The 26197-nt window shown below is 40.2% G+C and overlaps 1 protein-coding gene and 1 long non-coding RNA gene across 11 annotated transcripts in view; one reads left to right on the top strand and one right to left on the bottom strand.

The window, feature by feature from the left end:
* Positions 1-26197, bottom strand: part of SMYD3 (SET and MYND domain containing 3) — a 400119-nt gene that overhangs the window by 251330 nt on the left and 122592 nt on the right. The window contains exon 1 of one of the 9 annotated variants that reach the window (XM_072141193.1): positions 2049-2183. The exons of the other annotated variants lie outside the window; for them this stretch is intronic. Coding sequence (XP_071997294.1) covers positions 2049-2168 — 120 coding nt within the window. The 5' untranslated portion in view covers positions 2169-2183. Of the gene's footprint in view, positions 1-2048; positions 2184-26197 lie in introns of those variants that run through there. 9 annotated transcript variants of the gene reach the window in all.
* The window catches only part of LOC140121511 (uncharacterized), a 32926-nt gene continuing 8805 nt past the window's right edge, over positions 2077-26197 (top strand). Inside the window, exons 1-4 of one of the 2 annotated variants that reach the window (XR_011854120.1) lie at positions 2077-2389; positions 8761-9030; positions 9577-9710; positions 9796-9839. This is a non-coding gene — a long non-coding RNA (uncharacterized lncRNA). The remainder of the gene's footprint in view (positions 2390-8760; positions 9031-9576; positions 9711-9795; positions 9840-26197) is intronic. The other variant, XR_011854121.1, reaches the window with a different exon arrangement.

Raw genomic sequence — 26197 nt, 5'->3', positions numbered from 1 at the left:
AATGCCACGAATAGCAGTATATATATATATATGAGAGAGAGAGAGAGAGAGAGCACGAGAGAGAGCGAGAGAGAGCGAGCGAGAGAGAGCGAGAGAGAGAGAGAGCGAGAGAGAGCGAGAGAGCGAGAGAGCGAGCGAGTGAGAGCGAGAGCGAGAGAGAGCGAGAGAGAGAGAGAGCGAGAGAGAGAGAGCGAGAGAGCGAGCGAGCGAGAGAGCGAGCGAGCGAGAGCGAGAGCGAGAGAGAGAGAGAGAGAGAGAGAGAGAGCGAGATATCGGGCATTTTAAGACACGGCAATACCTAACATGTTTATGATTTGATTTTTATTGTTTATTTAATATTATATCAAGTCTAGGGTAAATGGATAATTTAATTTTCTTTTTTTAACCCCCTTTTTTTACCTCAACCCTAGGGGGTCTGATCACTTGTACAATATACTTCAACATTGCAGTATAACAGTATATTGTAAATTGTCTTAAACTGTAAAATAGCCTGATGCTGCTATGACAGCCACAGAAGAATTGTAGCTGTCATAGCAACTGGCTGTTGCTCTCCGATGATGTCAGTGGGGGCGCCGGCCGGATTCCAGGATAAGGGTGGGTTAACTCAAAGGGTGTCAGCTGAGGGTAAGGAGCGGGCTAAGCCCATGAGCCTGCTCCATTCATCATTAACCAACATGTTATGTACAGTTATGTCACATGTCGTAAAGAGGTTAACTGACCTTTCATCGGTACCTTGGATTCTACCTGTTTGCTGCCTATCCTCTAAACTACAACTTGTTATTTGGTTTCTGTTGGGTTGCAACTTTCCCTAAATCTCTGCCCATGCATTGCTCGAACTCTGGTGACCAGCCCACTGTCTAAACTGGGACTACTCAGAGGGAGTGGACTTGTATCCTCGTTACAGCGAAGTCTAAATCTCTGTATAGGAGTTGGATAACCATTCCCGATTCGCCCAAAGTCAAAAATCATTAACTTTCTATATTAAATTAAGTTCAAATAAGATAGAGATTCCATTGTTTAGACTGGAAAAGGTGTGACAGCTAAGACACTTCAGTTTATAATAAAAGGCACAACTTGGGCTAACTATAGGTTCAGTATGTATTGATAAAACATCATCAATGCAAATGAATGGTCCTTTTTAAGATTTTTTTAGATTAGATGCAGGAATTATAAATGATGTTTCTGTTACTGTTAACCCTTCCTATTAATATAACTAGCATTTTGGAAGCATGTAGGGGGAACAACCGTTTAAGGCTGAAGGGTATTTAATTTATAGATTTTAAGGAGGAATAACAAATAAAATGCAAGATATGAGTTCTAAGATCAGATTCTATAGAAGTGCTATAGAAATGTCTAAAACACAGTGGACAGATTCACTAATTTAAAGGGCATCTATCACCAGGATGAAGGACTGTATGCAAATGAACCTGAAGGGCTCCAGGCTCTATAGGTGTTAATGGAGCCTGGAACCCCTCAGGCTCATTTGCATACAGTCTTTCATCCTGGTGGTAGATGTCCTTTAAAGGGAACCTTTCAGGCACATCTTGCTCTCCAAACAAAAGGTCCTACCTCTTTACTGTACTAAGTTGCTCTGCACAATGGTATTAAAATGAGTCAGCGGCTCCTGTGAACTATAAACTGTACACCCACTCTGTATTGTAATCATGTGAGTCAGATGGACGTTTCTGAACTGATCTGAGTCAGGCTGCTGCTCCCCCTTCCTCCAGGATGTGTCATTCATACCCCTTTATGTGCTGCAGCTTAGAAGGAGGTGGGTGCAGGGTATGTGAAGGGGGTGCGTTTACAAGACGGAGGGGGCAGCGCAGCTCAGGAACATCCGGCTGACTCAATAGGAAAAAGTCACTTCAATTCTAATCCACTTTTTGCCACTGTCGGCTGCACATGCCTCTACAATATCATTCTATATTGCTGCTTTCCTCAATTCACATTTCTGGTACAATTCCAACACACTGGCCTTCACCCGTAAACACAACACAAGTGAAGCAAAGAGCATCAAATGTAATTTTTACTTTACAGGTTTACTTTACCTCCAAATTTTTCCTGTCGGCTGTGATCACCTTCACTATAAGAATATAGGACATCACCCCTAGAAAGTGAGAACTATATTGTACATGTCTCCTTTGGTTACTTGGAATATGTGTTTTCATCAATGCTGCAGCTAAACAACAGGGACATCAAAGCTTCAGGTATTCCATGGAAAGGGGTCTCCTAGCAACAGCAGAGAAGTGCCTGGTAGATGCCGCTAGGAATCCTCCCACATATTCACAATTGTTTGTTATATTGATGGCGTTCCTGCTCTTACCTCTGCCCTTTATTTAAGGTTCTCTATTGCCACACATCTGAAGAAAGCTGTAATGCTGAAGGTCAGGTAAAGACGACGCCGAGCCTCCTTGGATGGAGACATTTTCCATGACAACAAACATCATTTATTTTCTGTTGATTTAGGTCATATTGTTTGAAGCACATAAGAAGGACATCAGAACAATTAACCTGGATGTTTCATCCTCTTTCTTATCTCAACCTAATGTCCATGCTTCATATGTGATACAACAAGGAGATTGCGCTCAATGAAAATTATTTAGGAAGAAAGTTTATTTTATAAAATGTTAGTAATAGAGAATTTCTTTACATCTTTCAACCAATGTGATTTATATCATATGTAAAGTACATAAATTCATGGAATGGTTATTTAAACACTATGTTAAAAAAGTGTAAAAATGTTAATGTTACGTTAAAATGAATAAAATATTAAATATCAGTAAGAAGGTAGTGAAATAAAAGACAATGACTGTTCTGTGGCAATATTCACTATGAAGATAAAAAGGAGTAAAAAGAGCCCCCCCCCTTCCACCTGGATTTTCACATCCTTAAAGAGGACCTGTTGGCACTGTGAATAAGCCCCTCTGCGGCCACAAAGAGCCGGCAGCGATTCTTACATGTCCCTGACTGATAGGGGCGTGGAGGGGGTGTGTCGGCTGGCCCCCTCATGAATAAGACCGACTGCCCGGGGACGTACGACGATCCGATCTCTTATTTGGTAAGAGATCAGGTTGATTCAAACTAAGTTTGCACACACAAATTTTTATAAAACTGGAATAAATATAAAGGGGCTGGGGACAAGATTGGGGGGAACATATTTGGTGTGACAATTTTTCGGGGTTGACAGGTCCTCTTTAACAATTAGTAAATTCACATGTTCTTCCTTCTCCTCCCTTGGAAGCTATTCCTTCCATAATCCATACTCTGACCCCCTGTATATAATAAAAGTCCCCATTTTTTAAATCTATATTAAAACCAGCTAACTAACCCAATCTATGCGTCAGCAATCCACCAAAGTCCTGTAAGCTAGCACAGGTCGGGGATGTGCACTTATTTCAAGTCCCTCTATTAACACAACTCCCATGACACTGGTTGGAGGGGCGTGCATATTGTAACCCATTGGTAGTACACAGGATATCACAGGAAGTCCCAAAAGTGGCTGCCAGTGGGTAATCAGACCCAAGGCTTCTTCAAGTAAAAGGTAAAGTTTATGGGAGCATGTAGAAAATAGGTGACCCTCTTTTGGGCATTCTTTTTAAGGAAAACTGTAATAAAAAATTTTTTTTAGCCCATAACAGATATAATGCAATAGTAACAAAAATGCCACAAAAGGTGTACATAGTCTTTAAAGTCCTGGTTATACCTGAATGGTTTAGTTATGGATATTTGCTTTACATTGATATCAAAATAATGGGTTTATTCTGAAGGGACCATATGATTAGTCTACAAATTTCATGATGATATACTGAACTAGATTTTAAAGTCTGATTTAGGCTATTGAGCAGTTTAAGCAGTTTCGTATTCATACTTTGCTAAAACAGCACAATAAGAAGCAACATCTGATACCAGCCCACATTTAGTGTGCTTGATATGATAGATTTCACAGGACATTCATGCTGCAAATCTCCTTTTCCAGTCCTTAAAAGGGTATTCCCATTTCGGCAAATTAATGTTATTGTTTGTATAATAAAAAGTTATACAATTTTTTAATATACTTTCTGTATCAATTCTTCACGGCTTTCTAGATCTCTGCTTCCTGTCATTCTGTAGAAAGGTTCTATGTTTACTTCCAGTGGACAGAAATCTGACCATGGTCACACAGGTGCACGGCTCGTTATATTACACAGCTCTGATTACTCTCTATGATATAACGAGCCGTGCACCTGTGTGACCATGGACAGATTTCTGTCCACTGGAAGTAAACATAGAAGCTTCCTATAGAATGACAGCAAGCAGAGATCTAGAAAGCAGTGAAGAATTGATACAGAAAGTATATTGTAAAATTGTATAACTTTTTATTATACAAACAATAACATTAAATTTGCCGAAATGGGAATACCCCTTTAAAGACTATGGTCTGCTGGATTTAGATCACAGTCAGATCAAAGTACATAAAAAGCATGTCCACTGTTATTTAACCCCATCAGGACTTTTTTTTTTTTTTTTGCAAATCTGCTTTGGAATGCTTTAGAATATCCAGGAAATTTTGAGATTGTTTTCTCGTGACAAATTGTACTTCAAAAAAGTTTAAAAATTTTTATGATATCTTTTGTGTTTAGTTATGAAAAGAACGGATATTTGGCAAATATCATAGTTTTAAATTCTCTACTTTTGATGCAGATAGTCATAGCACCCAAATTAATTCATATCTCACATTTCCCAAATGTCTGCTTTATGTTGTCATGATTTTTAAAGATTCCACATATTTTACTCGATTGTAAAGGGGCTTAGAATTTGAGGGCCATTTTTAAAATTTTTTGGTAAAAATCAGCAAAACCTATATTTATAAGGACCTGCTCAGCTTTTAATTGACTGTGAGAGGCCTAAATAATAGAATAATAGACTATTAAATTACCCCATTATGGAAACTACACCCCTCAAGGTATGAAAAAACAAATTTTAAGAAATTTGTTAACCCTTTAGGTGTTTTACAGGGGTTAAAACAAAATGGAGGTATGGTCTGCAAATTATAATATTTTTGGACAATACATTCATTTTGGGCAGAAAATTAAACAAACACTTGCAATGGATTAAATGAAAAAAAGGCTCCACAAAGTCTGATACCTAATTTCTGCCAACTGTACGCATACCCCATATATGTGGTAACCTGCTGTACGGGCGCATGGCCGGGCATAAAATAGAATGAGAGCGATCCAGAGCAGATTTGCATTACCAAATTGTACAGGCTTTAATTTCCTTTTTCTAATGTGGACATAAAGGGGCCACATGAGATGCACTTTTCTGGTACATAATTTTGGGTAATCTATAGCTAATTGATAAGATGCTATTGATTCTTTGTTGGTGGAGGAAATGAAAAATATCAATTTTTGGTAAGATGTTTTTATTTTTTCTTTTGGCCATTCATCATAGCATGAAAATAGTATATTATTTTTATTCCATGGGTTGCCCTGATTATGAAAATACCTCACTTATATAGATTTTTTTTATTTTTTCCCACTTTTACTGAATAAAAAATAATTTGAAGAAAATTTAAATTTTATTTTTCAGCTGAATAATCTGATTAAGGGCTCAATTTTTTTAGAAAAGTTGTTATTTTTAGTGGTCTTATTTTGGAGTGCATAACATTTTTTAAATCACTTTTTAGAGCATTTTTAAACGGTATTCAATAAAAATTTTCCCTTTTCCAGAACTTTTTTGTTCCTGTGCGAGTTCGCTGTGCGAGTCCAGTAATTAATCTGTTTTATTCAACAGATTGTTACGGAAGCAACGATACCAAATATGTGTGTGTGTGTGGGGGGGTGTATTTTATTAAGTTTTACTGAATAAAAACTAGTTTGGAGAAAATATTGTTCATTCACGCATCCCCATCTTTTCAAATGCATAACTTTTTTAATTTTTGGCTGACGAATCGGCTGAAGGGGTTATTTTTTTCAAGAAGAGTTGTTCTTTTTAGTTGTCTTATTTTAGAGTACTTAACTTTTTTATCACTTTTAAAAGCATTAGAGCATGCCAAATATGTGTTTTTTTTGTGCATTTGTAGTTTTTTAGACTTTATTAACCCCTTACGGATGCGCGCCGTAGAAGTATGGCGTGCGTCGGGTTCTTGTGCATGAAGAGGGTGCATGATAGCTGGTAAGTCTTTGCTGCATATTGCAGCAAAGACTTACCGGTAACACCCGCAATCAGTGCTAGCACCCCGCCTGGGTGTCACCATCTTGCCGAGGATCGTCACTCCCCGTGACGTCATCGGAGAGCGGTGATCCGTCACTATGACAGCCGCTCTATGACAGCAAATTGCAATGAATAGGAAAATCCTCAGTAGTATGGCAGTATATGATAGGATGGATAAGACAACCTAGGGTTAAAGTACCCTAGGGAGTTTGAAAAATAGTAAAAATCGAAAAAAGTAGAGAAAAAAATTATAATGAAAAAACCTAAAAATTCAAAATCACACACCTTTCCCTAAAACTGATAATAAACAAATTAGATATCGCCGCGTCCGAAAATGCCCAATCTGTCAAAATATAATAATTGTTTTTCACTGAGTTTAACCCCGTAACGAAAAATAGTGCTAAAACTCAAAAATGGCACTTTTTGCCATTTTGAAAATTATAAAAAAGTGATCAAAAGGTCGTACAGTCCTAAAAATGATAGCAATGAAAACGTCATCAAAAGTCACAAAAAATGACACCACCCATAGCTCTGTAAACCGAAATATGAAAAAGTTATTGGAAAAATCCCCCCAATTTTTTTGTACAGGAGGTTTTAATTTTTGTAAATGTATGAAAACATTATAAAACCTATACAAATTTGGTATCCCCGTAATCGTACCGACCCAAAGAATAAAGTAGGCACGTAATTTTGGGTGCACAATGAAAGCCGTAAAATCCAAGGAAACGCAACAAAAGTGGTTTTTTTAGCCATTTTCACTGCATTTGGAATTTTTTTCCCGCTTCCCAGTACACGGCATGGAATAGCAAATACCAAATACCGCTATGAAGTGCAATTTGTTACGCAGAAAACAAGCCATCACGGAGCTTTTTACATGGAAAAATAAAAAAAGTTATAGATTTATGAAGGTGGGGAGTAAAAAATGGAAATGAAAAAAAAAAACAAAAAAAGGTCAGGTCGTTAAGAGGTTAAGTGTTTGTGTGGAAAAGTGACATTTCAGGGGGTTATATTTTATTTTTTTTATTTTATTTTAATACATTTATTTAATATTTTTGTTTTAAACTTATTTTTAAACATTTTTTTACTCTATACAAACTTGAACCAGCGATGCTCTGATCACTGGTTCAAGTCAAATACACTGCTCTACACTGCTAGGAAAATTGGACAGCCCCAGGAGACTTGACCCAGAAGAGGATCGAATCTGCCAGGTAGGGATATACCTTGACCGCAGCATGTAAGGGGTTAACACTCGCGATCTGATCCAGAGGCAGAAGCTGGTCGTAATCAAATTCCCCGGTGCAGTTAGTATCTTCCCGCAGGGACGTACTATTATATTGAAGTAACCGTAGGGGTTAACTGAGTACAGGCAGTCCATGGGTTATGTACATAAGCTGTACTTAAAGAGGACCTGTCCCTCATAAAAAAGGCACTAGGAGATGCTTACTGAAGCAAGCAGCTACTAGCGCTACCCCATTTTTGGCAGTAATAAACTGCTAGCTTTATCAGAACCCTCCGATAAAGCCAGCAGACACTGTCGCGCAGTACAATAGAAACGCGGACTGCACTCAAAGTGGTCTGACGTATTCATGAGGGGGCAGAACTGGGAGGCATGAAGCCAGGCAATCAATGCCGGCCTATGGAGTGGGAGGGGCAGTCCGGGGAAGAAGCAGCGCTATGGACACTCTCTCTCCAATATTTATCTGCACTGGGGGTCTCCAGTATCATTAGTTTCATGTTCTGGGGTTCTCTAGTTTTATCTTTGATGGGGTCTTCCGTATCAGTATTTATCTGCTATGGGGTATCCAGCAATAGTCTGCAGTAGGGGTCTCCAGTATTTAAAGCCTTCCATGTGGTCTCCAGTACTTTTATAATCTGCTTGGGGTCTGCACTAATATTGTCTGTTCTGAATGCAGTATTTAAATTCTGGGTTGGCATTTTGTGCATTACTGAGGTTGTTGGTGCATTGAGGGCGGCCCTTTAAAGTTAAAAAGTATGACACTATGACCAATAAATGTAGTTTACCCTTTACTTAAATCCTTAGATCAGGAATAGTACAGACATTTAAGGGAAATTTAGAATGTTTTTTTATAATTCATCATACATGTGGAGTCGTTCTGTTTTATCATGACTCCAACTCCACAGCCCTGCATACTATAAATCGCTAAGGAATGCTGGAAACATCATTTTGGAAATGTATCATTTTAGATACGCCAGTTTGCAAGTTTTGTCTACCCACACCACCCACCCACAGCATCTAACTTACGCAAAATGTATCAAGATCATTCAGATGTTCACGTCAGATTTATGATGAGCGACTTTTCAAAAGTTGATAATAGGGGTATTGTGGGAATATGACTGTCTGTTACAAAAACCCATAATACCATAAATAAATTAACGCAACAAAACTCAGTGTCATTAATCACAGAACAAGGCTTAAATAGTTTGCTTCTATAATCTAGAAAATTGTATGAGCTTTTTAGTGTCGGCGTAGGTAACTCAAAGATGACCACCACTCCCTTTTTTCTGCAATCAGGATAACAGCTCCTCCCTCTTATACTCTACTTCCAGTGATGATGTAACAGACTGACCTGCTGTTACCATAGTAATGATGTCTGTAACTGCCATCACTGCACAACACCTATTGGATGGTCTGCAAGCACTCTCCAGCTTTTAGAAACAATGCACACCGCATGAGAGAGGAGGAAAACAAGGAGAAAAGAAGAATCTTCTTGAACAAAGTTTAATACAACGTTGTTTAATAAAAAAAAATACTGAAATTATTGATGCACATACTAATAAACTGCGTATTTCAGATTGTGTCACAACAACTTTCATTAGGTCAGTACACATTCTTTTTTTTTTTTTTTACTAACCTCTACAGCTGTTTTTGTGGTTTAGACTATTGTCTTTTTAAATACCTCATACAGAGGCCAGCTTCAGCTCAATAAAATGCCCAGCCATAAAGAAGCAAATTATTTCCTCACCATCAAAGTACCATCACCATGAATGCCAATATGTGGTAAGGTTTTCAAAATTACGGTACAAAGTCTAATAAACCATCTAACATTAAAAACAGGCATCGACCTAAAAATAATTAATGAATATAATTACCCTATGCTGTGTACATGCCATCAAAGCATTCTTTGGTTACGATGGTGTCCTTTTATCATGACTTGTAAGAGTCTGTAATTTATGAGAACATTATCTCAAAATATTGTCCTTTTATGTGGTTCTACCAAAAAGTATAACATATCAAGACTGAGGATCGCTGACCCATATACTAAAGTAATTAACAAGATTAGATTAAAGAGACTGGCTCTTACCATATACCTATTGTATGAAACATGATAAAGTTCTGTCATGTGATCAAGGTTGTCTTTATAGTGGCAGCATCCCCCTCTCACAATTATCCAGGGGAATTGCCGAGGTGTATTATATGAAGAGATTCCAGCTTGTCTGGAGAAGAATTTGGATGTTACATTTAATAAAGAAGCCGGCATTATAAGCAAACAATATGAGTATGTATGCATTCTATTACATGGTTGAATGTGGCAAGTAATGATTAATGGGACTAATTATCTCTCTCAATTCTTTTGTTTTCAGAACTTCGATGAAGTAATTAGTGTTTTGTAACCAAGAGGTTAGAGGTCAGTTTGAAAAATGAGTTCTTATTTAGGAGCAAAAATGAAAGAAAGTTGCATAAACAGAACTATAAGACATGACTTGCCGTAATATCAGATTTCCACCTTTCAATTAAATGAAACCCTGAATGTGCCCCATAACTCCCCCTATCTGCTGACTAAACCAGACATGCAGAGATATTGAAGTCATGTGGAAGCTCATTCATAAAATCTGGGAAAACCAAAAGGTGCATATGCTTCACTCACCAAATCCCATATATATCCACAGGTTCAAAATGTACTATATGTACATTCTCCAGCATACTTGTATGTATTTTCTTTATTTTATTAACCCTTTGGATTTTGTTTCATATTACCATGATCACTTGTGACTTTTTACTCCTTATCATGGGCAGTGATTATGAAATAAAAACTCTTCTAAGGTTTCTTGCATGGGGCCTCCACGTAGCAGATATTCCACGGTGGTTCATTAGATGAAAAATCCCTGGCATTGTCCAGTAGCAGCAATGTGGATAAGGTCTGACCTGTTACTTGTTATCATACCATCATCATACACACAGTGATCCTATCATCTTAGTGACCCTATGAATTCAACCTCAAACGCAGCCAATTTTGGCCTTGGGAGAATTAGTGATGTTTTTCTAAATTAAACTGGTTGATCTAAGAGGGTTCTCTAGTCTTGAAGGCCTAGAATTTAAAGATACCAACAGAGGAATTATGACATTACAAGCATTCCAAGGCAGAGCAAAAAAGAACTGGATAGCACTGTAGGTACTGTCCATGGTAACGAAAACACAAGTGACCACTAGAGCCAAATAGTAGCAACAATGCAGTTTCATGCCTCTTCCCAGCAACCCATTATGATACTAGTAGCACAGCATATAGTTGGTATAGTGAGTGGCTATAGTGGTAGTTAAATCTAAAGAAAGACTAAACGAGCATCATTGTAATGGATTGTCAGGTTAAAGAAGAGAGGAATTTTTTATTTTGCTTTTTTACATTGTAGGTGTTATTTTTTTACAGTTTGGACTACCCATTTAGGCTTACATACTGTAAGATCCAATGTTCCCGCTCATCGAAATGTATGGTCTATTAATATGAATGCTGTTTACAAGTAGCTGAGACTAAAAGCTGTACTCCATACTGAATTTCCCAAGATTAATATTACTACATTTGCATGGATCATTAAACCAGAGTTTTGATTCAAGGCACTTTTAAATTAGATAAAATTAATTAATCTGTGGTTAACTATTATATAGCCTTATTACACAATCATTAAGACTTATACATCGGCATTCTTTAAATGTTCCAGAAAACCAGCTGAACTGGGAGATTTATAGAGAGTACATCTATGTATTAATACAACAGCCACAATACAGTTAATTTGAACAAACAGTGTATTACAGACTCTAAATAATAATAATTAGTGAAAAATTCACCACATTCCTTTGTTCTAAATTCAACTGGCCACAACAAACAGAAAATAGAAAGTATAAAGACCAAATAAATCTGTGTAAAAGCAATGCTGCAGTATGAGCCACCGGCTTCTCAATTCTCTTTCCTGAAGGTGAAGAAAGGAGAATTGTCTGCGCATGCCAAGGAAGCTCAGTAATCATAGTGCACACCTTAATGCTTCACACTGTGTGCCCCTGCCTAGTATAATGCTTGAACTAGTCATTCTTATATAAAGTGGGACTGTCACCATATTGCAGAAGAAAACATGTCACAGTAGATCAAAACATAGAAAGAAAATCACCGGTGACCTCAATGTTTCTTCAATGCCACAAGTGCCACTGAGATGTAAAAAGGATGAAAAACTGAAAATACAAAAAAAGATGTAAGAATCATTCTTTGTGTCTCACTGGAGATCTGCCATCTTTGCTAACATGGTCACAAACCACAGCTGTGGTTGATAATTTTTAAAAGAAAAGCCTCATGGTTAATGCATTTTGATGGCTTTTTGTAGTTAAATGACATCACCTTCAACGTTTTGTGTTTTGTAAAAAAAAAAAAAAAAAAAGTAAAAGAAACCTACCATCTCGGGTCTACCTATTAAAGTAGATCCAGTGGCAGGTTCCTCTAATAAATGCAATTACGGCCCATTTTAGGGCTAATCTTTCAGTGCCCGATAAGTTTGTAAATCTTTTATTGCCCTAATATGCAAATTATTGAAAGAGGCTATCAGGGGTGGGGGGTGGAGTAGCCGGGCTGAAGCTACACGGCACGGCTACTCCACGCCCCAGTAGCCTCTTTCGATCCTCCTATCCTGAGATCTTCAGCACGCAGCTCCTGGTAGCATCTTTAAGCTGGTAACATGATCCAATAGCCCATGCTATGCGGATTTAAAAAATTCCTTTGTCAGCATCCTGAATAATTTTAGTAGTTTAATTCACATTACCTGGCTCCCTGCAAGAAGCATGTGTGTACCTGTGTCTCAGGATCCTCTTCTCCACACTCCACACTGAGTAGAATGCAAAAGAAGAATGCAAGAGTAGACTGAGACAGGCTGAGACCTCATTCCAGGGACCAACCACACGCTACAGGTAATGTAAAATAATAATAATTTTTATAAAGTACTAAAATGATTCAGACCTTTGCCCTGCCCCATACCCTCACAGAGTATGATACCCACTCTACAGGGCCCCTAGTGACCCCAACATAGTAATGCCCTTTTATTTACTCCCCCACGCACAGACTTATAATGCCATAACTTTTTGTACCCTGACGTCGAACATTGTGGTCCCTCCTGCTCCTTATATTAGAACCCACAGCACCTCAATATATATACACTGTTCCCCCACAGCAGTCTTCTCCTACTGGCTTCTCCGCAGTTGTTATGTACAGCACTGCAGTTGGCAGGCGTGATGACATCATAACATTGCACCCACTGGCTTCTCCGCAATTGTTATGCACAGCACTGCAGTTGGCAGGTGTGATGACATCATAACATTGCACCTACTGGCTTCTCCGCAATTGTTATGCACAGCACTGCAGTTGGCAGGTGTGATGACATCATAACATTGCACCTACTGGCTTCTCCGCAATTGTTATGCACAGCACTGCAGTTGGCAGGCGTGATGACTTCATAACATTGCACCTACTGACTTCTCTCACACAAGACATCCCTGGCTCAAATGGTGACCAAACCAGCTGCCGGCTCCCTACTTCACCACTGTATTCAACTGTCTGCGTCTGGAGGATTTATCTCCCAGGACAGAACCCAAAATCCGGAACAGTTGGGAGGTTTGCTTAAATTGTGAAGAACCATCAGTAATACTGTATATTCAAAAAGTCTCCATCTTACAATGAGATAATGAGTAATCCTTATAGATACAAAGATGGAAACCTAGTTGGCAGAATAAAATGGATGCTGAACATATTCCCCTAATAAAAGGTTCCCATGGCCAGTTTAATACTAATTCCCAATCTGATTTTATCATTAATATTGGTTAATGATGCTGCCATCATCTTCATCTCCTCTCTGCTCCACTAGATCTTCCTCCCCCCACCTCCGTCCTGCAGACATGAGCTGACAGAGATTTACTTGGAACACAGGGTCAACTAACGGCTTCTTGAGGGAGGGGGAGGAAGGAGGTAGGGAGAAAGATAGAAGGGCAGAAAATACACAGTAATGATGATTAAGGTCTTGTAAAAGACAACCCCTAAGTGTGCAGTTTGCTATCAGGGATACAGGTAAACTTAAAAAATAAAAAAAATAAGTATAACCATTAATGTTAATTATGAAAAGCAGATTGTAAATAAGTATTAAAAAGGCTATGTGAACCTCTCATTCAGTGAAAATGTGTGTCTTGATGATAGGTTCGCTTTAAATGCAAACATTTTGATGATTACCCAGAGGCTGATAGACACAGGCTGACAGACCATTACAGTGTTACACTGTGAGCAATGCTACATCTCACAGATATATGTTCCTGTCTCCCCCTTCCCCCGGATCACTTATCTGCTTGTAGCTTGTAGTTTGCAGCCTCTCTCTGTGCTCAACATGTGTTGACAGGATGTGAGCAGTGAGAGTAGGGGGCAGAGCTACAGCCACACAGCATAGACAGATAGAAATCTCATCTGCATGATCTCCCACAAAAATCCAAAATGGCCGCCACCCGACCTTAAGTCAGTAGTTACTGAGTTGTGTCTAGGGAAAACTGAAATCATGTACACCAGGACTGATAGAGACAGGCTGGACTTGCTGCATTTTTGTTAAAAACAGTGAATTAAAGAATGTATTATTTTGTTATCCTGAGTACATATAAGAAACTTGTCTTCGTGGGAATACACCTTTAACACTAAAAATACTAAATACTATATATCACCGGGGAGTCAAGTTATCAGTTACCAATGTTCTCATCCTGTGCATACTAATATGTATAAAATGCAAATCCAAACTTTACATCAGAACCAGGAACTGTCTGCACTCTTACAAACCAAGTGTTTCAGTTAATTAACCTGGTGACAATATATGGCATGTTTATTTGTTATTATGTAAATTTAGTTTACCTCCTTTTTCCTAACACATCAGTCAATAACATTGGCACGGTGGATAATTGCGGTTTATGTTAGTATAGCTATGTATGTGTTGGCTCCAAGTATACCTGCACATACCGCTCTTTGTTATAAAAGAAAGCCCAAAGGTGAATTTGAACTGAAACATACATAAAGCTTACCTATGGATTTAACCAAGAAAGTGCTTATTTAAACAGTATACATGTCAAATGTTTACATATTACTAGAAATAAAGTCTTTAACAAGTTAGGTTAGGCAGGGGGAGGTCCCTACAATCAGATCTAATCAGAATCAATATGGTAGGTTTCCTTTAAGGCATATGTAACAGATCCCCATGAGATGTTTGGGCTTAAGAGTAGCTGCCAATAAGCTGCACCAAAAGATGTAAAAAAAAAGAGATCTGTATTTTTAACACTTGGTCCTATTTTTATAGTTAACATACTTACAAAACACTACAGGATTCAAAACAGTGTAAAGAGCTAAAATCCACTGAGCAAAAAAAAAATAATGCATTTTTCAGAAAAAGTTGTGTCAGAGCCTTCATACTACCAGTGGTTAGCGGTGTAAGAAAGAGCTAAAGACTGAACTGAACTCATCTAATAGATTATTTTTTTGTTTGTTTTTAACTTTTTTGTTGGCCAGATGCTTCTAGGTTAAAATCCATAGGTAAGGTATAATAATATTTTCACTTCACCCGTGGACCTTCATTGATTGTTGAAACTTTACTTTAAAGTTAATAGATTTGCAAGTATGGCCAGTCTATAGAATTTGCAACCTGGACACAATAGCAGTGTTAAAGGATCTGGGACTTGGAAAGATGATGGGTCCTGACTAGAGATGAGCGAGTAAACTCGTCAGAGCTTTATGCTCGTTCGAGTATTAGTGCACTCGAAACGAAACAGTGAACACAGGATCATTTAAGTGAAGAACACAGTGAAGAACACATTGCAGATGTTCCGTACATCTGTTAACTTATCCGAAGACATTAGTGCCGAACGGTGTTCTTCACAATAGTATGTGAAGAACAATATGTGTGAAGAACACATTGCAGATGTATGGAAGCATCTGCAATGTGTTCTTCACATACTATTGTGAAGAACACCGTTTGGCACTCCTGTCTTCGAATAAGTTAGCAGATGTACGGAAACATCTGCAATGTGTTCTTCAGTGTTCTTTCAATGAAAACATCTGCAAACATCTGCAATGTGTTCTTCAGTGTTCTTTCAATGTGTTCCTTCAGTGAAAAATGCTCGAGTCTCCCATTGACTTCAATGGGGTTCGTTATTCGATATGAGCACTCGAGCATCGGGAAAAGTTCGACTCGAGTAACGAGCACTCGAGCATTTAAGTGCTTGCTCATCTCTAGTCCTGATAAAGTCTTTAAGAGTAACTGTGATAATATTTTTTTCCACAAATAATAGCACTTGGTATTTCTTTGATTTTCTCTGCTACTCACTGCAGCTGGTTCGAAACCCTAAAAAAGTTTATTTAATAATTTAGTTCAATAATTTTGTTACATTTCCTAAAAGAAGGTGAAGAAGAGAATGGGTACACCATAGGTATGGTCTAATATAATAGTACAGCATAATATTTAGTATAGACATGGAGGTATGCAGAAACATATCTTGTTTAATCCCTGAATGGAGTGGTTCTGCTAAAAAAAAAAAAGATAAAATTCAGGACCTTGGGAAAGCTGGGTGGGTAGATAAACACATTACACGGAGCTTCCTGAACTATCTATACAGGACTAATCAACCTGAGACTCAGACAGCAGCTGGGGGAGTGGAGGGAGGTGCAGTGATTGACAGTGATGACATATTATCAGTTTATGCTGGGCGGGACAAGGCTGAAGCAGTGCATAATTAGGATGAGGAGAAGCGCTTAGCCATGCAAAGAACTGAGAGAGCCTCATTATCATAATTTTATCATTGTTTTTTCAGCAAAACTACTCGGTTCAGGAATTAAACAAGATATGTTTCTACATCAGTGTAGTTACAGCATCCTCAAGGTTTGTTTGGTTTGTAATGCATTAAAGCAAATAGTAGATTTCCTTTAAGATAAATCAATTTGATACAAAAATTTTTAGCAAAGCAAGTGAACTAATAAATGGTTTAAGGTTAGACTTTGCAGTGTAAAGATGCTCCAGAGTTATTATTCAGCATCAGCTACTGTGATGCATAAATAAGTAAATGTACCATACGAAGTGCCACAACATAGTTCCGTGAACGTTTTACACTGCTTACAAGTAAATAGGGAATCATTTAGCTATTTAATACTGGGTTATATTAATGTAATTGAGTACATGGTCCTGGTCTAGGCAACAATATGAAATGACAATATGGTAGTTATTTGGAGACCAAGTTGTATGGCACTTGGAATTAGGCACTGCTTGGTAGGGCTTTTGTACATTGCATAAAAGGACGCTACATTGTGGAGGGCGGAAACAAAAGGGCCTTCCGTCTACAATTATACAGTGCAAATCAGTATAGATTTACTCAGTATCCCTCTTTTGGAATCTGACTTCAGTGAACATAGTCTTTATTATCTTTGAATGTTTATTTTCTTTGGACAGGTTGAGGAATCTTGTAATTGTCAGGTTCACAAATTCCAATGTTACAAAACACGGCAAGAGAATTTGGTACAACAATACACTGAACATTGAAAATACTCAATGGTAAAATAAGATTGCGCAGTCCTCACATTTTCATTAGTTCTTCCAGTGGTGATGGATGTGAACTGAATAACAATGAAGTGAAGACTGATGGTTCCTTTCTTTAAACAATACATGCAGACTGGAAGGATGTAATTTCGGTACAACACAACTCATTGGTAATTGCCTAGGTTATCCTTGCATTAAACACTGGAGCACTAAAAAGAAAATAATCATCTTCCGAGATTTAGTGTTTCATTCACGATATACAAATAAATAAATACAGATTCAAATGAGAGACTGCTCGGCAGAATTAGGTTCTTGAATACACAGTGGAAGACTACATTTAATATACTCTAAGCCAAATGTACTGCTCTTTCTAAATCTGCGAAAAGGCAGCAAGAACTGGAATATGCAAATCCTAATTTTTAAGACTTGAATCTTAATGGCACCTGAAATTATTTATTATCCGATTTTATTATTTCTGGGGAGGAGTTGAATTTTGCAGCAATGTAAAAATGACCCTACTAAATTAAAAAAATCTCTGACAGGTGGACCCTGACTTAAGGGTGCCCTAGTTACAGACATACCTGTCTGCCCACTATCACCTTTGGTGAAGCTCCCTGGATGCTTTACTTTAGTCCCAGACTGAAATGAACAGCTGTAATCTTATTTTATTGTTAATCCTTGTTCCCATGACAGCACAACATTTTGAAAATCCAATTGTCACAGGGACAGAAAAAAAATTTGTCTGAAGTTACAATTATATAATATACCACTTCTGACTTAAATACAAATTCAACTTAAGTACAAACCTAAAGAACTTATCCTGCATGTAACCTGGAGACAGCCTGTATATAATTTATTTCAGTTACTGATATACATTATATAAATTAATCTAATCTATAATTTATATCAGTCAAGGAAATATATAATAAAAGAAGCTGGTTTAACATCTTCGTGACCAAGGACGAACTATATCATAATATGTACACTCACCGGCCACTTTATTAGGTACACCTGTCCAACTGCTCATTAACACTTAATTTCTAATCAGCCAATCACATGGCGGCAACTCAGTGCATTTAGGCATGTAGACATGGTCAAGACAATCTCCTGCAGTTCAAACCGAGCATCAGAATGGGGAAGAAAGGTGATTTGAGTGCCTTTGAACGTGGCATGGTTGTTGGTGCCAGAAGGGCTGGTCTGAGTATTTCAGAAACTGCTGATCTACTGGGATTTGAATGCCTTGTTGATGCCAGAGGAGAATGGGCAGACTGGTTCGAGCTGATAGAAAGGCAACAGTGACTCAAATCGCCACCCGTTACAACCAAGGTAGGCAGAAGAGCATCTCTGAACGCACAGTACGTCGAACTTTGAGGCAGATGGGCTACAGCAGCAGAAGACCACACCGGATGCCACTCCTTTCAGCTAAGAACAGGGAACTGAGGCTACAATTTGCACAAGCTCATCGAAATTAGACAGTAGAAGATTGGAAAAACGTTGCCTGGTCTGATGAGTCTTGATTTCTGCTGCGACATTCGGATGGTAGGGTCAGAATTTGGCGTCAACAACATGAAAGCATGGATCCATCCTGCCTTGTATCAACGGTTCAGGCTGGTGGTGGTGGTGTCATGGTGTGGGGAATATTTTCTTGGCACTCTTTGGGCCCCTTGGTACCAATTGAGCAACGCTGCAACGCCACAGCCTACCTGAGTATTGTTGCTGACCATGTCCATCCCTTTATGACCACAATGTACCCAACATCTGATGGCTACTTTCAGCAGCATAATGCTCCATGTCATAAAGCTGGAATCATCTCAGACTGGTTTCTTGAACATTACAATGAGTTCACTGTACTCAAATGGCCTCCACAGTCACCAGATCTCAATCCAACGGAACGGGAGATTTGCATCATGGATGTGCAGCCCACAAATCTGCGGCAACTGTGTGATGCCATCATGTCAATATGGACCAAAATCTCTGAGGAATGCTTCCAGCACCTTGTTGAATCTATGCCACGAAGAATTGAGGCAGTTCTGAAGGCAAAAAGGGGTCCAAACCGTTACTAGCATGGTGTACCTAATAAATTGGCCGGTGGGTGTATGTGATATATATATATAACGAGCTGAGCTCTTTCCATACACAGCGGGTGACGGCAGTATAGCACAGCTGACGTCCGCTTGTTACTGCCGAGGTCGGTGCTGGTACCGATTGCGGCAGTTAATCTGTTAAGTGCTACGGTTGAACCCGACCGCAGCTCATAACTTACCGTTACATGGGCGCCACTATCTTGGATGGCCGATCGCCGGCCCCTATGATGTCATCGGAGGCGGCGATCGGTTGCTATGGCAGCCTACAGTCTCATTGAGAATCGTAGGCTTGCCATGTGCAATGATCTCTAATAGCCAGCAGATGGCAGGCTATTAGAAATCATAGTGAAATAGCTATGCACTTGCAGTATATAGTATTAGCAATCGGACCCTGCAAGGTTAAATTAAGGGTCTGAAATAATGGTAAAATTTAAAAAAAAAAAAAAATTTTAATAAATATGAAAAAATAGTAAAAAAAAGTAAAAGTTTAAATCACGCCTTTCCCTAGATCACATATAAAAGCAAATAAACAGTAAGAATCAGAAACTTCTTTGGTATCATTATGTCCCAAAATGTCCGATCAAAATATATTAGCCATTTTTCCCACCGTTTAACCCCGTAACGGAAAATGGCGCCCAAAGTCGAAAATGCCACTTTTGAAAAATATAAAAAATTCTATAAAAAGTAATCAAAAGGCCATACAGTCCTCAAAAAGATAACATTAAAAACATCATCAAAAGTCGCAAAAAAATGACACCACCCACAGCTCCGTGCATGTATGAAAAAGTTATTACCGTATATACTCGAGTATAAACCGACCCGAGTATAAGCCGAGACCCCTAATTTTACCACCAAAAACTGGGAAAATCTATCGACTCGAGTATAAGCCGAGGGTGGGAAATGCATTGGTCACAGACCTCCCCCAGTATATAGCCAGCCAGCCCCCTATAATATACAGCCTGCCCCCTGTAGTATACAGCCTGCCTCCTGCAGTATACAGCCAGCCCAGCTTGCCCCCAGTAGTATACAGCCTGCCCCCAGTAGAATACAGCCAGCCCAGCTTGCCCCCAGTAGTATACAGCTTGCCCCCAGTAGTATACAGCCAGTCTTCAGTAGTAGACAGCCAGTCCCCAGTAGTATACAGCTTGCCCCCAGTAGTATACAGCCTGCCCAGAATTTAAAAAAATAATAAACTTATATACTCACCCTCCGGTGGCCCCGATGTGCAGCGCTGCTCCCCCGATGTCCGCGGGGCTCATCTTCTGGCTTCCCGGCTCATCTTCTGTCACATCGTGCTGGGCGCCGCCATTGTTCTCTCCCGGGCGACAGGCGCCTAGTATGACGTGCCGCTGCTGACGTCATACTAGGCGCCGCCCGGGAGAAAAACGAAAAAAAGGGCCAGGTCCCTAAGGGGTTAATATAATGATTCCCATTGGACACCATAGGTTCACGGTAAGGAATGGTATTCCTCTCCCTATTACAACAAGGTAGCCGTGCTTTGTGTATGTCTATTGTCTATCATAACAGACAGAGGACTATTTACTGTGTAATATAGTTGAAATTGCCTTTAAAGGAAACCTACCACTTAAAAAGTGGTAGGTTTAGACACATATACATGGCACCAGCTCAGGGTGAGCTGGTGCCAGAGCATATTTTTGTTAGGGGAACAAAGCCCCTATCGCCGTTTTATAAGTTATATTAACTTATAACTCGGCGCACCGCACTTGGGCAAGGCGCACCATGTGCGTGCGCCGGATTCTAAAGTGCTGGAGAGCCGGTGACGTCACCGAGCTCTCCGGCACACGCGCGCCTGCGCAACTTAGCACGGCCTGTTTCTCCGTGCTAAGTTGCACAGGCGCGCGTGTGCCGGAGAGCTCGGTGACGTCACCAGCTCTCCAGCACGTTAGAATCCGGCGCACGCACGGGCATGCGCATGGTGTGCCGTGCCCAAGTGCGGTGCGCCGAGTTATAAGTTAATATAACTTATAAAACGGCGATAGGGGCTTTGTTCCCCTGGTGCCATGTATATGTGTCTAAACCTACCACTTGTAAGTGGTAGGTTTCCTTTAAAGTTAAACAAAATAATAAATAAAACAAATACTCACCTCTTCAGTATCCTCCCCTCCTTCCTGGTACAATCCTCAGGGCCCTGTCACCGGTTTTATATGCAGGTGTTGATAAATTACCAGCAGAATGCTAACAACAATTAATTTAAAACTTAACTTTTAATCTCAAAGCTTAAATAAAATTATTCGTGAACATACAAATATCTAAAATATGCCTAGTGTATTGAGCACAAAAAGTCAACAGGTAAACTAATGCACATTAATGATGTCTCTGCATATAAAGAGAATGGGTAAGGGAGATATAAAGGTTTGGTCTCACCAGTCTTCACACGATAGGGCTTGGATGCATCGGTACTTCTGTAGGGAAGAGTTCTGCCTTTCCCTGTTATTGCCCTTTCTGCAATCTTACACCCTTTGTTAATGACAAGGGCGGTCCCCAAGACTATCCCTTCATGCAGTCTAGTGCACCATGGACTATGAAGTTGGTAATTGTTCTTTTCCCTACGCGTTTCGTGCACTGTCGTATGCACTCCTCAGGGGAAATAAAGTTCAGCAGGTTGCGGCGTATCGTAGTAGGAAAACCGCATTCTTCACAAGTAATACATGCAGGCTTTGGCCCTATAGCATCATTAAATCACTAAAGTCGGGTGTGAGCAGTGGCCCATCACTCACTGACAATATCTCACTATCCACTAGGTTACTGTCTGGCGTTGGCGCCATATTTTGGGCGCACGCGCCTTAAATAGCCATGTCGGCCCGCCCACTAGACTTCTGCAGGCCGGTCATGTGACTCTGCAGTGGTCACGTGCAGTCGTGGGTGGAGTCAGTAACTATGGACTCGGCGAGCTACGCAACATACCGCTCTCCACATCACTGACAGGGGTCCCACCCGTCATCCAAGGTTCGACCAATCAGGTCTGTTGCTACTAATGGGTAGGCGGGAGTAGGGGACCTCTAATCTCCAGCAACCTTTGTCGCATACATGGACCGCAATTTAAACGCCGTGGGGGCTGATTATTTACTATGCTCCCTTGGCAAAGTTGCTGAAAGAACAGGGAAAGAGACTATTGTTTAAGATCATGGCTGTAATGTTTCAGCTTTCCATACTGGTATGACGGCAAGAAAAATGCTTTTGTAGACTACACAAAATTTGATTATAAATATCAATGACCCATCAGTGAACTGATATCATTCACTAGTGTAACGGCCCGATTCAATAGTCCCAAGAGGGTTGAGGATCACACTGACTCCAGCGCAAAGGTGTCGATCGCCAACTTTAGTATCAAAGTGGGAACGCGAAGCGACTAATAGTTCGCTGAGGCTCATGCAAATATTGCTTGAAGAAGAAAAAAAGATATTAGCAAACTTAGAGACAAGACTGCAGGAACAAATAGAACTAACAAAAAAATTTGAGGGAGAGCCAGACTTTAAAAATAGGGAGAGCGCCCTCCAAGCAGCAATTGAGAAGTTTCAATATCACGTTAAAGAGCGCAAACATCGCCAATACTTGCGTGACCTGCAGGACTTCAAAGAAAATAAAATCTACTCTGCAGTTGCAGGTAGGAGACAGGTGATCCGTGACACTGACGTTTCATTTACGGAGACAGAGAACTCCGATACTGATTCCTCTGTAAAACAACAGCGACCCAGAAACAGAGGGAGAGGTAGAGGCGGTAGGGGGGGTCCTAGAGGCAGCAGGGGCTCCGGAAACCCAAATAGGGATTTTTTAGAATACCCCTACCAATTGAGGGAACGGGGGTTACCAGGGACTCAACAGAAGGGAGGCCCGAAATAGAGCATTTAGCTCCGAAGGACTTGGACCAGATAAACCAGCATAGTGATACACAGATTATAAATCTTACTTCCCTAGTACTGACTGAGTCCCAAAAAAGTATCCTCCAAAAGGGCCTATCGTTTGTGCCTAGTTCAGACTTTGACCTCTTTTGTATGGTGAAGGACCTCAACTTGTTCGTGCGGAAGCTAAAGTGGCACAAATATTTTACTAAACGGGATAGACAAATTAGTTCCGAGTTGGGGATCCCGGACGAGATCCTCCCAGATATAAGACTACTTACCAGTCTAGCGACTGATAATATTCCGGCACAGACGGGCAGGGGTCCATATACCGACTGTAAACTTAAAAGCACCCGCCTCCCCCCTAGTATGGACGTTTCACCTGTAGACGTATTCCTCAGCAGAGTCACCACTGACCTAAGACAGCTAGATAACTCCTTCAGTCAATATAATTGCACAAGGGCAGAAATGGAGGCCCTACGGGTACTACAAAATGATACATCTATTACAATTAAGAGTTCGGACAAAGGGGGCAACATAGTACTTATGATGACCCCACAATATAAGGAAATGTGTATGGATCTACTTAAAGATAAAGATACCTATGAAATCCTTTCCATGAATCCGACTAGTGTATACTTGAAGGAATTAAACATCCTTCTGAGACAAGCCAAAAATGACGGCCTGATTGATGAATCAGAATTTAATTACTTACTGCCAAAAAATCCTGTTGTAGCGACATTTTACGGCCTGCCTAAAATACACAAGGGGCTGTCCCCATTAAAGGGACGCCCCATAGTTTCAGGGGTAGGTAATATAACCCAAAATTTGGGGATTTACTTGGATAAAGTCCTGAGAGAGTTTGTTTTAACACTCCCCTCTTATACAAGGGACACATTAGACCTTTTGACTAAGCTAGATGGTATTTCCCTGAGTCATGAACACATATTGGGAAGCGTGGATGTAGAGGCATTATATTCCTCTATACCCCATAGCATGGGTCTAAAAGCGGTTGCACATTTTCTAAGATCAAGAGGAATACAACAAGAGGGTCACAACAATTTTATTCTAAGGGCTTTGGAATTTTGCCTTACTAGGAATTTTTTTCTGTTTAATGGAAGGTTCTACCACCAGCTCAGGGGCACGGCGATGGGTTGGCCATGTGCGCCAACCTATGCCAACTTGCTCCTGGGCTGGTGGGAGGAAACCATGATCTTTGGGGAGGAGGACACGCCAGACACCTCGAAGATCGAGGCGTGGCACAGATTCATAGACGACGTCTTTGTGATCTGGCAAGGCCCCTCCCAGGACTTTGAGCGATTTGTGAAGGATTTGAATATAAATCCGATAGGCCTACGCTTTACGCATGAGAGCTCTGCCAATAGCCTACCATTTTTAGATGTACGCATCACTATTGATAAAGACCAAACGCTGAAGACTGAAATTTTCCGTAAGACTACCTCAACAAATTCTTTGCTGAGGTGGGAGAGTAGTCATCCGATACCCCTAAAACGAGGCATCCCAAAGGGACAGTACTTACGCCTGAGAAGGAATTGCTCAGACGTGGGTACGTTCATTAAACAAGCAGAGGACCTACGTCAGAGGTTCCAAGCAAAGGGGTACCCGGATAAGATTTTAAGGGAAGCCTACCAGAATGCACTCCATAAAGATCGACATGACCTCCTCAAGAAGCAAATTGAGATCAAGGAGGAGAAAATGATCAGATTGATCACGACTTTTGATAATGGAGCCACTGATGCAAAAAGGGTACTTGAAAGGCACTGGGACATCTTGTTAATGGACCCTGATATCAAGAAAGTAGTGAGCCCCCATGCAACAGTGACATACAGAAAGGGGAGATCGCTTAAAGACAGACTGGTCCATAGTCACTTCACCCAGAGTCATAACGGTACGTGGCTTGATAGATCAAATAAAATCACGGGTAGTTTTAAATGCAGTGGATGTGTCGCCTGCCCCCAGATACTTAGATGCGATTCATTCACATCTACAGTGACAGGCACCACTTACAAAATTAAACAATTCATAAACTGCAAAACACAAGGGGTGATATATCGAGCAGTTTGTGAATGCAGGATTGAATATATAGGCAAGACCATCTGTGAACTAAGAAGGAGAGTGGGAGCACATCTGGGGGACATAGCACATAAAAGAGACACACCACTGGCCCGCCATATAAATCAGGTACACAATGGTGATGTGAGCAAAATCAAATTCCATGGCATTGAGGCAGTGCAGAAACCAGTGAGGGGGGGCAATTGGGACAGATTAATCCTACAACGAGAAACCAAATGGATTTTCTTCTGGACACAGTGGCCCCCAAAGGCCTTAACGAGATGTTGAATTTTACTTCTTTTCTGTAATATAATCGGGCCGTTACACTAGTGAATGATATCAGTTCACTGATGGGTCATTGATATTTATAATCAAATTTTGTGTAGTCTACAAAAGCATTTTTCTTGCCGTCATACCAGTATGGAAAGCTGAAACATTACAGCCATGATCTTAAACAATAGTCTCTTTCCCTGTTCTTTCAGCAACTTTGCCAAGGGAGCATAGTAAATAATCAGCCCCCACGGCGTTTAAATTGCGGTCCATGTATGCGACAAAGGTTGCTGGAGATTAGAGGTCCCCTACTCCCGCCTACCCATTAGTAGCAACAGACCTGATTGGTCGAACCTTGGATGACGGGTGGGACCCCTGTCAGTGATGTGGAGAGCGGTATGTTGCGTAGCTCGCCGAGTCCATAGTTACTGACTCCACCCACGACTGCACGTGACCACTGCAGAGTCACATGACCGGCCTGCAGAAGTCTAGTGGGCGGGCCGACATGGCTATTTAAGGCGCGTGCGCCCAAAATATGGCGTCAAAAAAACAGAGTGGTGTGCAAAGAAACAAAGGTCCATACCATATTCACAAAAAATAAATCTTAAATTTATTCCAAAACACAGAAAGAAACACCAATAAAAACATTTAAAATTGCACGTTTGAAGATACGTGCTACAATGGGGGACTGGTTATGATGCAACCAGTCAAATTCCCCCCACACACAAAAACTCCTTATATAACCATATGCAAGCAAATCATGAATAAGAAACAACTTTAAGATCAAATAACTGGCTCAAAGAGCAAAAAGGTATCTCCATATCCAATGTATAAAGGCTGAAATAGCCTGGGTGAGAACGTATGCGGTAGCCAGTAGATCTGGTATTACCTGATCCCCGC

Source organism: Engystomops pustulosus, chromosome 3 (assembly GCF_040894005.1).
Source record: "Engystomops pustulosus chromosome 3, aEngPut4.maternal, whole genome shotgun sequence".
NCBI classification, from domain to species: domain Eukaryota; kingdom Metazoa; phylum Chordata; class Amphibia; order Anura; family Leptodactylidae; genus Engystomops; species Engystomops pustulosus.
Note: the sequence above shows the minus strand (reverse complement) of the source record. Positions and strands in the feature narration are given on the sequence as shown.